The sequence below is a fragment of the Natrix helvetica genome (genome assembly GCF_964273705.1).
Source record: "Natrix helvetica genome assembly, chromosome: W".
Lineage (NCBI taxonomy): Eukaryota > Metazoa > Chordata > Lepidosauria > Squamata > Natricidae > Natrix > Natrix helvetica.
Window position 1 is genome coordinate 14188394 of NC_138555.1, and position 17314 is coordinate 14205707.

Sequence of the window (17314 nt, forward strand, 5' to 3'; positions counted from 1 at the left end):
CTTACCTGGGCCATATCCATTGGTTAGGCTAGCTTGGAGTCCCATCTGTGGGTTACCAATTTTTGAAAGAAATGTCCTTCTGGGTTCGGCTCCAAGTGGGGAAAAAGACACTGGAGACATGGAGGCTGCTTGGAAAGATGGTTTTAATGGTGGACAGGACCACATGGCTTGAGATGCCATGTGGCAAGTTGGGTAAAGGGCCAATATTATCATGCCTTAATCCCACCCCCCTGGAGCTGAAGGGGAGAACTCTTTATTATGTAAAGGGACTAGCTTGGCCACCTTAATGGCCCATTGAGAAAGTGGGTGGAGGCAGGAAGCTACAGGAAGCTATTCTCAATTTAAAACGTGTTTCTTCCTTTTCACATCCAGGGAAATATAATATTCTGCCTTTTCAATATTTCCTAGGATATTTAATTTTTTCTGGGAGAGGGCTGGGTGATAACTTTCCACAGGCCCTTCAGTGGGAGGGAGCATGCTCAGTCTCTTGGCTTGTTCCTCCTCCCTGCCTTTCCCCCCCCCCCTCTCTTTCCTGCATTCTCCCACCCTGCCTTGCTGCATCAGCATCAACCTTTCTTCATCCTTAGAGCATCACTGTCTTCCCAGCTTGGCTGAGCCAGGAAGCTCTGTTTATCCATCACTGCAAGTACCAGCAACCCTCCCTTCTCCCCCTCTACCTCAAAGAAGAGGGGTCCTTCCCCACCACCCGGGTCTGTCTGCCGTGCCACAGGGAGTGTGGGGGAAGAAGAGCCCACTGACGACCCACAGGAATCACAATGAAGGATCGCACTCAGGAGTTGAGAACTGTAAGATGCAATTCCATCCCTCCTCCTCATGCCTAATGGGGTGTGTGTGTGTGTCTGGCTCCTATCTCCCTCCCCCCCTGCTCCCCATACCAAGATGGAAATGGGGGGGGGGGGTGCTAGTAAAGCTTCCAAAAGATATCTCATCCCCTCCCCCAATGCCCAAAAGGAATCCTCCCATTGAACCTTCCCTAATAGTTCAGGACTTTCTGGAGAAGGGACCACTGGGTACCACTATTGTGAGGGGAAGGGGAAATGAATACTCAGGGGAAATCAGCAGAAGCAGAGGTCTGCTTGGCATCTGTGGGTGAAGGTGGATTTCCAGCAAGGGGGGGTGGGGAGGGAAAGACACGGAGGCGGGATAATCTTGTAGGTAGCAAAGGGAAGGTAGCTGGTGGCATTTCTGCAGAGAGACCACTCCAAAGGGAAGAACGTGGATCCTTGTATATATCCTCCAGAAAACATCTCCGGCTGCCTCTCCTGCAGATCTGATTTTTTTTCTCAGAAGTCAGAGGGGCAAAGTAGCTCTTTTGAAAAACTGCCACTTCAAGCCGATAAATGTCTTGCGGGGTGGGGGGAGGCAGCGCAAGGGTATACAGCTCATTTTTTAAAAAATCTGGGGGAAAAATAGCAGAATCTGTCTTTTCATTTGCTCACTTTCCCACCCCTGAACATCAAAAGAAACTCTCCATCATCTGCTGCGCCCCAAATTGAGATATTTTGGGTAGTGATATACTCCGATCTCTTTAAGCTCAGTTTAACTGTCTCCTGGGGTGTTTTTTCCCTTTCCTTTTGTGCTTTGAAAGAATATGTGGTTGTTTTTCGTCTGGGGGAATGCGTGAGAAGAGAGAAGGTATGTTTTTAACCGTCTCTGCAGATCTGCTCGCAGGAAATATAGGATCTCGTATATTTTTCCCTCCATGCCTTCATTAGCGCCTCTTTGCTTTTAAAAATCTACCTACCGCCCCCCCTCCCTTGCAAGGTAATTAGGAAGGTAAAGCCTCTTCCAAACGGTTTGAGCATTATTTTGGTTTGTGTTTCGCGAGTAAGGGAGATCTTTGCAGATTGAGTGGGTCATCCCACTGATTTAAGGTTTGAAAAAGTGAGGGAGAGAGAGGGACTGAATTGCGAAACAATTCAGCTGTAGCTCCCGTGGCATGGTGTATTTTTCCTTACCCACATGGGTGGGTAAAAATCTTTTCTCCACATTGTTTTCCGTTTTACTCCCCCCCCCCCCCCTAAATTTGTACTAATCTCATGAGTGAAGGAGAGGGAGGTGCATACATACATACATACAGGCAGACAGACAGACACCGAAAGAGATGTTTAATAATCACCATGCCACATGCTTTTGTCTTCTGCAGAGGAAAAAGAGAGCACATTTTCCCAGCCCCATTTCTTGTGTCTTGTTTAAAGGGGGGGTATTAAAAAAAGGGGGAGAATTCAGGGCAGATGTTGCAACAATAAAAGAATCCTGGTGACTAATGGGTGTATGTGTGCGTGGAGACACACACATATCTTGTGTGCTGCTCCTCCCTCTCCTTTTTCCTGCTTCTTTATTCTGTTTAGGTTACAAAAAATGTTGATGTGCATGTAAAGGCTCCAGTTCTGGGAATGTCTTTGTGGGGGGTGGAGGCTCTTCTGTGGGGTGACAGGGCGCATGCCCCACTTCACATTAGCTGTGGGTAGCTAGAAAAGGAAGAGAAAAGCTGCCCTTCCCATCCCTCAAATACGTCTTTCTCTGCCTTTGCCAGCCAGTGAAGAATAGGTCCCAGCATTCCCACCTAGCCTTCTAGCTGGGGAAGAGGAAATGGGAAATTTTCTGTATAGTTGGTGCATTGTGTGTTGTGCAGTAGAGAGGTGATGATGGAGCAGATGGGTTTTGCTGCAGGAGCCAAAGGCTTGTGTGCATGAGTATGTATGTGTGTGTGTGAGTCTCTCGGTCTCTCCTTTCCACTCCCCCACCCCCACCCCCCAACACTTCGTGTTAATAGTGTTGGCAGTCAAATGCAGTAGGAGAGAAAGTATGCCAAAATACACAGAGACAGGAGAGGTGGGGAGTGGGAGAGAGGTTGCTCAAAGTGTGTGTATTGGCAAACAAGAGGACGCAATCTCCCTAGATCTTGTGGTGGTGGGGCAAGGGGAATTAGAAGGGGGGGGGAGATCCATAGCCCCCCCCCCCTCCCCAACCAGTCAGAGAGTTTGAGTTTGTAGAAGTCTGAATATTTGAGGCACAGAGAGATGCTTGCAGGTTTCCTCATTTTTTCTCCTCTCTGCTCTTTCGGACCCTCACAAGATGATAATGTTCCAAACAGAAGAAATTAGTAGGGTATCCAAAGTTCTCCTTTCCCTAAAAGGGCCCAGCCTGTAAAATCCAACTTGACTTTTGTTTGTTTTTTTATTTTCTTTGTCTGCTTTGTTGCTTTACCAGAAAGTAGCAAGACAAGGTCTCTTAAATGCTTCTGAAAGACTCTCAACTTTGGGCTCCAGTATGTCTCTTAGGAAAAGTAAATCCACAGTAATGGGGCAGCCACAGGTCTATTTTCATAGGTGTACTTGCAGTGGATCAGACATGTCTCCCTGGCCCTGTTCTCCCTTCCCACCCTCCAGCAACCCCAGAAGTGACTTTTTCTGCCACTGATTCCCTTGAGGTCAACAGAACAGAACACCACATGCAGTTCTCTGGATCCAAGCTATTTATGGGTCCAAGCTATTTGTTAAGGCCCAACAATGTTCATGAGACCTTCTTCCCAAGGTGCACCATCTGCCTTGAATGAACACACCTGGGACAACTGCATTTGGAACCTGAAATGTGAGGAGCAAAGAGTGTGGGGGAGAATCAGGTGGCAGGTGGAGAACAAGATGAGTTTTTTTTTTTCTTGAGGGTCTTCAGGAAGGACTTGAAGGTGGGGTGTTGGTGTCTGATGTGGCAAAACGCTGAGAGAAGAGAATGTGGAAGAAGGAGGCCAACTGGGTCTGACTGGATGGGCTTGGGCGACGAAGAATGTGAAGGGTGTGAGAAGAAAACAGGTGAGCGAAGGTGGAGTTGCAGCCAAATGTGTGTGTTTTTCTTCTCTTTGTAAATGGTTGTCTATGGAGTTTTATTGTCATTTTTGATGCATACCATTCTCCTCTTGTGGCTGAGAAAGCTCCTCAGTCACAGCAACCATCAAATATAAACATCTCTAGCTCAGTAAAGAACGCTGCTATCCCAGCATCTGTAATAAATACAGATGTATGATGATACTTTTTGGATCAAACTAATGAAAGAGGGTAGGGGTTTTGCCTTGCAACTGTCAGAAGTGCGTGTGAGATTTATCAGGAGGCTACAAAGTGGATGGGACTGCTGGCAAGGCTGTGTTCCCAGCACCTTCCAAATCTCATCTGACGGGAATGCTTGGGGCAAGATCTTGGAGGTTAAAGGAAGTATTTTCTGGGACACAAAGAGAAGAAGCCGCTTGAGGCCTTAAGGAACAGACCTAACAATGAGAATTGAGCTTAGGAGCAAACAGATAGCCAGCACTGATTTAGATAGGGGAAATATTGGCTCCAGCTGGCCACCTCCAGCCACTAATATGGTGGTAGTCTATTTTTTTAAGCAACCCTGATGATACAGTGATATAGTTTGGATGCACTCAGGTACAAATGGCATCTGACTTAGTTGGCCACCAACTGCAGCTCCAGGTCCCTCCTGTCTGTTCTGTTTTATATCATACTTAATGGTTCTAAACGTTTAGAATAAGTAGCTTGAAAGAGCCATGAGCGTGATGGAGAAAGCAAGAAGAGATTGATATGGAATAAAAGATAGTGGTACTCAAAAGAAGGAATAGATAAAATTGCAGGCATCTCTCTAATTGACGGAGAGTTTTAGATCAATCAGAATAGAGCTGGAAGGGGACCTTGTAGGTCTTCTAGTCCAACCCCCTGCTCAAACAGGAGAGCCTATACCATTTCAGACAAGTGGCTGTCCAGTCTCTTCTTAAAAACTTCCAGTGACGAAGCACCCAGAACCTCTGAAGGCAAGCTGTTCCACTGGTTAATTGTTCCCATTGTTAAGAAGTTTCTCCTTAATTCCAGGTTGCTTCTCTCCTTGATTAGTTTCCATCCATTGTTTCTTGTCTTGCCTTCTGATGCTTTGGAAAATAAATTGTGGGTAAAATAAGTATTTAATTTTTAAATAGAACAGATAAATTGTGGATGGACCATGGGTGCTTTGGAAGCAGTGATCGTTACTATATAAAATATGGTAACACAACATTAAAATGGGGAAATAACAAGACACACTCTTTGTCTCCTTTCTTGCGGCTCATCCATCACTCCAAGCATGAGACGGACATTTTAATGAAACAACTGTAACCACTGTTCCCTCTAAGGTGCGCGGCTGTGCGGCTGCGCGGCTGCGCACGTGGCAAGAAAACACAGCGCAGCAGTTTCCAACTGCCGCGAAGTGATTTCTACTGTCACAGGCGCCGGAGGCTGGGGAGGTCCTTTGCAGACGGCTAGAACTGGCCGCCCGCAAAGGACCTCCCCGGACTTGTTTTGGTGAGCGCGGGGCGACTGACGCTAGTTCAGCAAAGCAAGCCCGGGGAGGTCCTTTGTGGGCGGCCAATCCTAGGTGCTTGCGCCCGGCGCTGTGGATAAAATAAACTCCCAAAGCCCCTGCCGCTACCGGAATATCTGCTGCCGCCTCCTCCTCCTCTAACAGCAGCACCACATTTGCTGCCCGACGCTGCGGCAGAGGTGAAGGTGCCAAAGCTCCTGCCGGTGCCCCCGCCCATGGCAGCGGCGCCTCCCCCTCTGTTCGGAGCACCTGAGCTGAGCCCCGCGTTACTCCTGCCCCCTCCTCCTCTGCTGTGCTTTTGAGGAGCCATGAGGCCGCGGGAGCCAGTAGGAAGGTGGCGGAGGGGGCGGGAGCAGGGGAAAAAGGCCTCATGGCTTCTCAAAAGCACGGCGGCAGAGGAGAAGGCAGCAGGGGTAACGCGGTGCCCAGCTCAGGTGCTCCGAGTGGAGGGGGACTCGCCGCTGCCGCTGCCACGGGCAGGGGCACCAGCAGGAGCTTTGGCGGCTTCACTCCAAATGTGGTGGTGCTGTTGGAGGAGGAGGAGGAGGAGGAGGTGGCAGCTGTTATTCTGGTGGCGGCAAGGGCTCGTCGGCATCTTCAGCGGCAGCCCTGCCCCCTGTGAAAAAAAACGAAGATGGAGCAGATCCATGCAGATGACGTCGCCGCAACATGACTGGAGGAGGAATTCTGGGAGTTGAAGTCCACAAGTCTTCAAGCTGTCAGGTTTGAAGACCCCTAGGGTTTTTTTTTTCTAAAGGGTTAGTGGTGCCAGGATCTTGCAACTTGACAGCTTTAAGACTTGCATGCTTCAATGCCAGAGTTCCTGAGCCAACATGACTGGAGGAGGAATTCTGGGAGTTGAAGTCCACAAGTCTTAAAGCTGTCAAGTTTGAAGACCCCTTGGGGTTTTTTTTCCTAAAGGGTTAGGGATGCAAGGATCTTGTAACTTGACAGCTTTAAGACTTGCGTGCTTCAAATGCCAGAGTTTCTGACCCAACATTTTGGTTGCTAAGCAGGAGCGTTGTTAAGTGATACTATATAACACTTTTAATTAAGCGGGTACCTTGAATAAACATAACTTTGAGTTTCAAATAATACTGATTTTGTTGTTGTCTTAGGTGACACCTGTGAAAAAAATTCAGGTGCTGCTCAGGCATAAAAATGTGCCGCTCAAACACTATACTTTTCTGCTCACACTGAAAAAAAATTAGAGGAAACATTGACTGTAACTTAGATCCAAAATGCAGTAATTCAAAATAAGCCCATCAGTCATTCCTCGAGAGTAGAGGAGCTGGAGAATTTTGTTCAGACTGCATTTTTAGGAGCAAGAAGCTTAATTGCAGGTCCTGGACACATAGGTAGCTTGGGATCAGTCAAGTGGCATAGTTCTCTGGTGGTCCAGTTCCTTTTTCATAAAAGAATACAGAAATGCATACTTTAGCAGGTAACCGTGTTCATACTGTGTGCCATATTTAGAGCAGTTTAAAAATACACACCTTCCCCCTCAAAAGGACAATAGAGGAAAAAGGACAATAGAGTTATATCTGGATGCAAGCTTACCTGACACCAGTTCCTATTATTGCATCCTTTCAGAGTAAGCCTTGTTAACTCTCAATAAATGCATTAAGATTGTACTGCAAAACCCCCCACATCTTTAAAATAAATTGAAATCCAATTACTAAAACAAGTTTTTATAAGGGAACAACAGTATGCTTGCTCCAATTCAGAGTCCCTTTGAAGAGGGGAAAATAATGAAGATCCAGCTGCTTTAAAAGGTAATTCAGGATGTCCTAGGGATATGCCTGATGGAATGATTTCTCTAACTGTGGCCACAAGATGGGCTGTGTGAAGACAGGAGATGAAGGACTACCTGTTGTGGCTACATATTTTTCTCGCTGGGTAGGGAAAGCAAATCAAAATGTCTGATCAAAGATTCCTGCATCAAGAATCTTGTTATTGGTACAAAAAGGGAGATTGTACAAAGAAAAAAAAACTACAGGTGAGAAAGTTACAAAGTTTCCTGTTTTCTTATTGTGGGACACCTTCCTAATTCTTCAGGGAAAAAGAGTCTAGGGCTGAAAGATACTAAGAAGAAAAGCAGAGATGCTTTGTCTCCTTTAGCATATCTGCCCAGTTTGTAGACCTCAGAAGCCCCATCGAAATACAATTTATCAGCAGTTTGAGGAATACGCCTAGCCTGAGATCCCAAGTGCTCTTGTTTAGAAAATGAATATGGGTAGTCCTTGACTTTTGACCACGATGGAGCCAAAAATTTATGTGGATAAGTGAGACATTTGTTAAATGAGTTTTGCCCCATTTTACGGTGTTTCTTGCCACAGTTGTTAAGTGAATCACTGCAGTTGATAAGTTAGCAACATGGTTGTTCAGTGAATCTGGCTTCCCCATTGATTTTGCTCGTCAGAAGGTTGCAAAAGGGGATCACGTTACCTTGGGACACAGCAACGATCATAAGTATGAGTTAGTTGCCACGTGTCTGAATTTTGATCACATGATCGTGGGGATGCTACAGAGGTCATAAGTGTGAAAAACGGCCATAAGTCACTTTTTCAGTGCTGTTGTAACTTTGAATGGTCACTAAATGAACTGTTGTAAGTCAAGGACTACCTGTATGTGACACTTAAATGTAATTTTTACTCACCCTAGGTGACTGCCAGCCCAGTGGCTGTCCTGAGATTAAGCCAACAAATCCTGGGTTGTTTGGTTGTGACATTATAGATTATAATTCAACATTAGGAGAATCAACCTATGTGAGCTTTGAGCTCTCATACCTCCCTTTCTTTCTTTTTCCTTTCTTTTTTTGGCATAATAATTGGTAGAAGCCTGGAAATATTTGTATTCATCACCCCCCTCACACACCCCAAAATGTGGTTAACGTAGCTATCATTCGTGGGAAAAATATTCTGAGATGTTAGCTTGTTCTGAGAAGCCACTTTAGGGATCAGGTCTGATTTTAAAAGAGTTTTCAGTTAAAATGGAGTGAAGTTTCTAATCTTAGTGGGTCTGTCTTGGAAAATGGAAGAAGCTGACTTTGGTCTATGGGGATTTTTTTTGTCAACAGGCTAACCAATGGTAGACTACTAGATAGAAACCAAGATGATGGAACGGTAGTGTGAGAAATGTAAAATAAGAACTGGAGAGATGCAACATAGTTAGCAAAAATAAAAGAAAAAACACAGGAAGAGTTTGTCCCATGGGAAAAATCAATGCAGGTAGTCCTCGACTTACAACCACAATGGACTCCTTTCTGCTGTTAAGTGAGACATTTGTTAAGTGACTTTTGCCCCACTTTACGACCTTTCTTGCCTCAGTCATTAAGTGAATCCCTGCAGTTGATATGTTAGTAACCTGGTTGTTAAGTGAAACTGGCTTCTCCATTGACTTTGCTTGTCAAAAGGGGATCAGATAATCTTGGGACTAAAAACCAACTGTTGTAAGACGAGGATTGCCTGTACTAAAAACAAAGAAACTGTGGGTCTCATTTTGGACGGGATTGACATCTGATTTTAACATTTTCCCCTGCTTTTGTTACCATCAAATGCTTATTTAAGACAGAATTGGTGCAAGGTGGGGCAGGGCAAAGACACACAAAACCTAGTGTGTTTGTGGGAATTCTTCAGCACTGTACTAAAATGGACAGTTATCTTAGTTGTGTAAAAAAAAAGTTGATGCCTTTTGGTACAGACAGTGCCCAATTCAAGACTTGAGCTTTCAGAATTTGGCTAGTTAAAAGGGAAAGAGTCACTTGCTTGCGATTCTACAAAACCGCTGCTGTTGGGGGAGGGGGCAGCTTGGGGGGGGGGAGGTTCAGTGGTATAACCCAGACTCTGTTAAATGCAGCTTCTTGGGAATGTGTTTCATGAATTCCCAGCCTTTATAGCTCACCTGTTGCCGAGGATGAAAGTTAGGCTGTATCCACAGACCTTTGCCTGAGAATGCTAATCATCTAGGTGTTGATCTGATTTTGAGTCACTGGCTTCAGCAAGATTGCTGCATCATGTGCCTTTTGTGCAATAGTATAGAAATGTTTGATCATCCTTGGCTCAAAAATCTGAGAGAGTTACCAGGGTGATTGGAGAGCAGAAGGATGTGGCCTGCAGCTTGCTATCTGGCCATCCCTGCTTGAGAAATGGCAGGGTCCTGCACGAGAAGCATTGTCACCAGGCCTTTGTCGAACTGTAAACCAAGCAAAGAAAATTCCCCCCACCCAGGAAGAATTATTTGACCGAAAGCCAGGTATGGTTATTTATTGCACATGAATCTGCTAGGACGTTCTGGTCTCTGTGTCACTAATCTAAGGCAGCTTCTGTGGGCCAATGTCACATTGTCGCTGTGACTTTGCTGTCATCCTTGATAATATGCCAAATTCCTTCTCAGGCATTATTTTGGAAAACTCTTGGCTTCTAATCCTTTGTCCTTAAAGCAGAATGCCACAACCTAACACAATCTAATTTTTCATTCACATAGCCATTAGCCACACTGGTTGGGAGCCTTGGTCTCAGGGTATCTAAGAGAGCTGCCTTAAGGTTTAACACTTGCCTCAGTTCTCCGTAAGGGAAAAAAGTGTCTTTGGTTCACAAACACGTGCATATTTTTGCAAATGCCGAAAGCTGTGCCCGGTGTCACATGACCTAGCAGAAACGAAGAATATAAGCAAGGATGCGATCCAAGTAAGGGCAAGAAGAAAGTTATTTGGGGGAGAAGTAGCAGTCTCATGGTTATGGCTATTTATAGCTGTATTTTCTTTCTTTCACTCTACCTAAATGCATGCAACAGTGTTTGGTTGTACCTAGAACAAGCCAGTCATTGCTCGTGAACACCAATATTTTTTCCCCCTGCAAGGAGTTATCTCCTCTGTTAATAAACCCATTGTCTTTGTAAATACAGTTCAAAATCTCAGTTCAGCAACCCCTTCAGATTGTCATGAGATTTGCTTAACTATGAAGCAGTCAAGCTTTTCCAGGAGGAGGTATGATTTTAACCAGAGCTTCAAGTATTATCTGGAAGCATTTCTTTTAAAGAAAAAAGAACATGTGTAATTCAACATCATCTTTCCCTATTTCTGGGAATGTCTGAACATCCCCTGAATTGCTGCTCAAGGGAAAGCAATAAAAGCTTAGTGATCCCTGAAAGACTAACACACACTAAAAATGAATAACGTGCCATCCTAGGAGTTGCGTTCAGTTGTTTAGATGCCCCAGCCCTCTCTGGTTTTGCAGCAATACCCTGGTGGCCAATCTCAGATTTTTTTTTCATTTAGCAAATGAAGTTTCTAGCCATTCAGAAAACATCCTTCCAGTCTCTCTAGCCCTCTGTCTTTTTTCTCCATGTCAACAATTCCTCCAAACTTGATTCAGGCCCTCAGATAATGGCAGTCGGCTTGGTAAGCAAATGCAATGTATCATAGTACCAGCACAGCCAAGTGTAAACTCTGTGTAGGGCCTTGTTGTACTCAGGAAAGTGGCGAACTCCAAACTAAGGAATGAATATGGACCTGCAGAGGAGAAACTGGAAGCATCGCGACGAGACCAGTTGGGAAATAGCGGAGCTCTGATGAGCTCAGTGAAAACCCAGCCGGACAAACTGCTGTCAGGGGATCTTCGGATCAGAATCGTCTTGGAGGGATGAGGAAGGAGAGGCACCTCAGACGACCAAGAGGAACCAACAGTTCCTCGGTAGGTTGGAGGAAAGCTCTCCAAAACTGACAGCGTGGGCATTGGCCATATTTAAATGACCGCTTTAAATTCGAGGCAACCGGACCAAGCTGTTTGTGCAGAAGCAGTGTCGGAACAGAGTGTGGAAGCCAGGTGAGTGATTGACCAACTCACAGAGAAAAAACAACAACTGATTTTAATCTTCAAAAGGGTCCCGGAGCAGAATTAGCAGCTAATTGACTTTCAGGGAAATTTATTGAAGGAAAAGAGGCAGCGAAGGTTAAAACACCAATGCCTCAGAGGATTTTGTCTTCTGCAGTTTGGAAGTGAAGAAATTAACTAACCAAAGAAAGAGCCCAGGGGGAAGGCCTTTTCTCTCCTTATTTTATTTTATTTTATTTTATTTTTTGTGGATTTAAAGTGCTTTTGACAGCTATTGACAGTCAGCTGTTGGATTGTATTGCGGTTGGGAAAGAGCCATCTAGCAGCGAGTAGAAAGTACTACACCAGCTAATGAAAGTGGAAAAAAAGAGAAAAAAGTGAGAGTGCAGCTGTGGAGTGTGACCTTGGCTACAGGAAAAGATACTTTGAAACTGTGAGAATCACTAAAGAGTATCTGTTTTTGTAATATTGTTTGACTGCAACTATCTGTAGCTGTGGAAGAGAAAGAAAACTTCAACTTGGACTAGACTGGACTAATTCTAAAATTGAGCAATAGAATTTGGAAGACCCTAAATTTGCAATTAAATGTGGTATAACCCAAAAATTTAAAAATCTGTTAAAATAGTTAAACTTCTATAATGGAGATTTGGATGTATGATGAATTATTTGGGATCCTGAAAAACGCATGTGAATAATTGGTAAAAAAAAAAAAAACCAAAGGGAACGTACAGAACAAGAAATAGGAGAAGAGGGGGTAAAAGAGGGCACAAATGAGGTACAGGAAGATAATGTGGAAGAAAGAAAAATTGAAAATAAAATGCAGATAGATGACTTCACTGGAATTTACAGTCACAAAGAAAAAGCAGACAAAGGGGGAGATCCCCCCAAAAAGAAACCACAAAATAGTAAGGAAGGGAAGAGAACAGGGAAAACCCTGGGGAAAGTTACTAGAATAATAAAAGTAAACACTCTGAAGAAAAGATACAATAACCACAAAAATAGGAAAAAGAAAAAGAAGTTAGGAGAAAGGGGGGAGAAGAAGAAAAAGAATTAAAAGTGGAATTTTTGAGAGCCCAGGAGAAAATGGTTAAAAGAGGAAGAAAGGGAAAAAGAGTTACATTAGTGTTGTGTACCGAGCCGGTCCACCAGTAGGTGGCGCACGTAGACCTTCCTTTCATTGGCCCATACATCCGGCGGGAGAATCCTGATCACCCTATTGGTTCCCTGACTGACGGCGTTTGTATAAATTGCAGTCAGCCGGGGATTGTGTATCTCGGCTTAGTCAGTTACTGTTGTTTTTAAATAAAGATTAACGTCTAGCAGCCGTCTGTTACTCCCTGCCTTGGAACACAAAACTGGCGACGAAGGTGAGCGAACCTGAACCTTACACCACAAGAACTATGGCTAATACAGCTTTCTTCGCTTCATTCTGCATTGAGGCCGAATCCTGGGAGGCGTTCATGGAACGGTTTGAATGTTTTCTTCAAGCCCATGACCTGCTGAATCTCTCGCTTGAACGTAAGAGGGGTATTTTCTTGAATTACTGTGGCCCAGAAATGTTTGCCACGGCAAGGTCACTATCTGCCCCCACCCCTGTTCATACCATGCCATGGGAGCTCCTCATGGCAAAACTTAAAACGCACTATGAGCCAGCGCCCTCACGTTTCGCCAGGCGCCAAGATTTCCGCCACTGCGTTCAACGAGATGGACAATCTATAAGTCAGTACGTAGCCGCGCTTAGAGCTGCCGCTATTACTTGTGAATTCGCCAACCTAGACGAAGCGCTCCTCGAGCAATTCATCTATGGTTTAAAGGATGTTAATCTCCACCGGCGCATTCTCTCCCGCTCGGACCTCACGTTGAAGAATGCTGTCGATGAGGCTCGCGCTTACGAAATGGCAGGTCAATCCACTCCTGACCAGAGGCGTTTTCCTCCAGCTATTTCTTCAGCCACCAACCAGCTTGTCGCCTCTAACTCTTTTCAAACTGACTTAGATTTGGTGATTGACCGCCTGCAATCTTTGAGCCATAAAGATACACGGAATTGCCTCAGCTGCGGCGGCCGCCATTTGTGCTCAGCCTGCCAGTTCCGCACTGCTGTGTGCCGAAAGTGCGGTAAACGGGGCCATTTAGCAAATGTTTGCCGCTCTACCGTTCCTGGTTCCCGTCCTGCTACGGTGCCTTCTATCTACCGGCCAGCCCCGCCGTCTCTCCCTGCCAGGCGCCAAAATTTTCTCTCCCTAGGTGACATCGACGACTCTTGTCCGGAATGGGTTGTCGACGCTTCCTCCTCCTCCCAGGGAGAACGTGGTAAGATCCATCTCTCGCTTCAGATCAAAGGCAGCCACTACTAATTGTAAAAAAAAACCTAGCTTCTCTACTAGGGATGGACTGGTTCCGTGCTCTCGGTCTATTTGTTTCCGGGATCCACTCCACCCGGTGTTCTTCTTCCCTTGGGGATGACCTTTCTTCCCTTCTTTCTGAATTTTCTGATGTTTTCTCTTCTTCTCTGGGCTGCTATACGGGGTCTCCTATTTCCCTCAACCTTGATCCTACTGTTGCTCCTATCCGTCTCTCTTAGCCGCTGCCCGCTTCCTCTGCTTCTTTCCGACCCAGCTCCCATCGAGTCCATCCACCTCCTGGATGAACTCCACCTGCCCATTACCGCCTCTGATATAGCCCTGTCTTCCCTCTCTGATTCTACTATTTCTGCTGTCCTTAACTATGTTCGCAGGGGATGGCCTCCCTCCTCTGTCGAACCCCGTTTTCTCCCCTTTTACCGGCGCCGCACAGAGCTCTCCGCGCTTCAGGGTTGCCTCCTATGGGGCCATCGCGTGGTCATTCCTGACCGATTGCGCCAGTCTGTGCTTGCACGCCTCCATGAAGGGCACCCAGGCATAGTCCGGATGAAATCCCTGGGTAGGGGGTATGTCTGGTGGCCCTCCATGGATGCAGATATTACGGCTTGGGTGCAGCGCTGCACCCCATGCCAACAGGTCCGTCCCGCCCCTCCCTCCGCCCCTGCTAGTGAGTGGGAACATCCTAGGGCTCCGTGGAGCCGCCTCCATATAGATTTCATGGGCCCCCTCGCAGGCACTTCCTTCTTCCTTGTTATAGATGCCTGGTCTAAGTGGGTGGAACTTTTTCCTATGCCCTCTACCACCTCCGCGGCCACTATCCGTATCCTTAATTCACTGTTCAACACCCATGGGTTGCCGGACATCATTGTCTCGGACAATGGCCCTCAGTTCACTTCCCAGGAATTCCAACAATTCCTTGCAGTTTTGGGTATTCGCCATGCCCCAGTCGCTCCCTTTCACCCTGCGGGGAATGGCCTGGGTGAACGTGCTGTGCGTTCCGCCAAGGAATCACTTGCCCGCATGGTTAACCTTCCCTTATCCTCCCGGATTACTACCTATCTGCGTTCCCAGCATTCCACCCCGTGCCCCCTCACAGGCAAAAGTCCTGCTGAACTCCTCTTGGGCAGAAAAATCCGGACCACCCTGGATCGTCTACACCCTCTGTATTCCTCTTCCCCTCTTCCTACCTCTCCCCCTCCTAGGGCTTTTCGGGTGGGTGAGAGGGTTTTTGCACGGAACTTCGCGGGTGATCCGAAGTGGGTACCCGGAAGTATTGCGGACATAACGGGGCCCTGCTCTTACAGGTTCCTACTCGGCGACGGACGAATGCTGGCGGCGCCACATAGATCAGCTGCGGCGGCGAACTGACGATGGGTCTCCGGATAGACCATCAACTCCGAGTAGACTCACCTCATACATCCCTGCGACCAATCCGCTCTCACAGGGAGGGACTCCTCCATGTGCCGTCCACTAAGCAGTGTCACCCGGCGGCGCCCAGGAGTAGAGCCTTCTCTGTGATGGGCCCAACCCTCTGGAATGACCTCCCCCCGATATTAGAACGACCACCGACCTCCGCTCCTTCTGACAGAAGCTTAAGACCCACCTGTTCCAATTAGCTGTCTTAACTGATTTATAGTGCCATTTTAACCTCCTGGCAAACATCTTATTGGGTAGTTTTTAAGGGTATTTTAATGTATTTTAATGTTTATTTGTATTTTAATTTAAATATTGTACAGTCCACATCCTACCTCCTCCTTTTACCTATTTGTATATTTAAGTATACCCATATTTTGTATTTATACTGTTTTAATATGACTGTACATCGCCCCGAGTCCTGTTTAGGAAAGGGTGCGGTTTATAAATTAAAGTTTATTATTATTATTATTATTATATAGACTAGGCCCTAGCGACGACGCCTGCCGGCCCAACGACAACAACGCAGCTAGTTCCGAACCCGTGTCCCCTACCACGTTTAGATCTGCAGACTTATCTCGTAACTTTGGTGCACCTCCCGGGGTGGGGCCTCTGGAACAGCTCCGCCTGCCTTCCGGACCGAGCCATCCTTCTATGTCAACCACAGCCACTCCTCCCCTGTGAAGATCTCTGCGCGTGCGCCAGCGTCCCGGGTATTTGCGGGACTACGTCTGCGCGAACCAGGGGAAAGGGGTGTTGTGTACCGAGCCGGTCCACCAGTAGGTGGCGTGCCTAGACCTTCCTTTCATTGGCCCATACATCCGGCGGGAGAATCCTGATCACCCTATTGGTTCCCCGACTGACGGCGTTTGTATAAATTGCTGTCAGCCGGGGATTGTGTATCTTGGCTTAGTCAGTTACTGTTGTTTTTAAATAAAGATTAACTTCTAGCAGCCGTCTTTTACTCCTTGCCTTGGAACACAAAAATTAGTAGACTAAAGAGAATAGTAGTAAGATTGCTATTGTTATGTAATTAATTAAGAAATAAAGAAATTATAGGATATTGTTAATTGTAGAAAAAATTGAAAGAAATGCTAGCCATGTTTAAATTGAATTAGAGGATATATGTTGTTTATGTATTAAGAAAAAATAACTATAAAGATGAAAAATAATGGAAGAGAATAATTTGGCTGAAAGTGAAAACAAAACTATGATGTAAAATGGACTACGTAAATGAAAGGATGTAAAAGACAAGACCCAGACAACGCTTTGTTTCTATAATAGGTATAATTTGTATTAAAAAATAAAAAACCTTGAAATAAAAAAGGAATGAATATGAACCTGCCAACTGTCAGAGAAATGATATGTACCGAGCAAAGGGTGATGAATTGTAATGCTAAATTAAGGTTGCACCGTAGCTTTTGTCTGAGTTTTTTTTTTTTCTTCCTACCCTCTGAAAAGCTAGCATTATCTTTTATTCCAGGGCTGGTCAGTCCGTTGATGGCCCAAAGCCCATAACCCCTTTTTAACAGATCCCGGGGTCCTGGGAACCTTAGTTCATTCATGTCATTGAGTTTCCGTTTATTTCTTTTTTTACTAAAAAAAACCAAGCTAGATGAATTAACCCTGCCCTTCCAGCGAGGTCATTTAGCATCACCAACACATCTACCATTTAGTGACCAATAAGGAGACACCACCAGATGGGCAATAGAAGTAAAGAAGCTCAAACAACAGACGGGCACCTGGCATGGACTCTTGGCTAGTTGAATAAATTATGCAATGAAGTCAATTTGCATAATTTATGCAGGTGGTGCAATTGAACATACTCCTTCGTGGAAACCTTGTCTTGCATAGTTCCTCGCTAATGCAGTAGGAGGTTATTTTTGCTTCCTTCTCTCTCTCATCTCCAGAGTCCCACCACTATCTTTTTAGATCCCTTTAAGGTGGCATCTTTCCATCCTTCAGCAACATTGGCAGCCCCACGTCCTTCAAGACAAGTCCAACAACATTTTAAGAAAAGAAAGGGGTACACTGCCACCTTCCATCACCTCCCCCTTCCCATTTTAGTGGATAACATTGAATCAAGGCTGTTTTTGATTTCACATTATGGTTACTCTGCTTTGAGGGCCAGTCCTTCCATGCTGGTTTCTTCAGTTCCAAAGAGAGAGGCGCTGTGTGTGTAGGATTACTTCTGACTCCCAACTTTCTTAAAAAGAAAATGCCTTTTTTAAAAGAAACGAAGCTTTGGCTGCTGTTCAATGGAGGAAGTTAGAGGAGCAAGGCACCCATGGTAGCATTTCAGATACAATTTCTTCTCTTCTCTCCACCCCCTTCCCATCCTTA

At 45.7% G+C, this 17314-nt stretch overlaps 1 protein-coding gene across 1 annotated transcript in view; it reads left to right on the plus strand.

The window, feature by feature from the left end:
- Positions 1-582: 582 nt before the first annotated feature.
- Positions 583-17314, plus strand: part of LOC309400487 (syntaxin-1B-like) — a gene marked incomplete at its 3' end in the record, with an annotated part of 213432 nt that continues 196700 nt past the window's right edge. The window contains exon 1 of the mRNA XM_081969010.1: positions 583-806. Within this exon, the coding sequence (XP_081825136.1) occupies positions 777-806 (30 nt within the window). The 5' untranslated portion in view covers positions 583-776. The remainder of the gene's footprint in view (positions 807-17314) is intronic.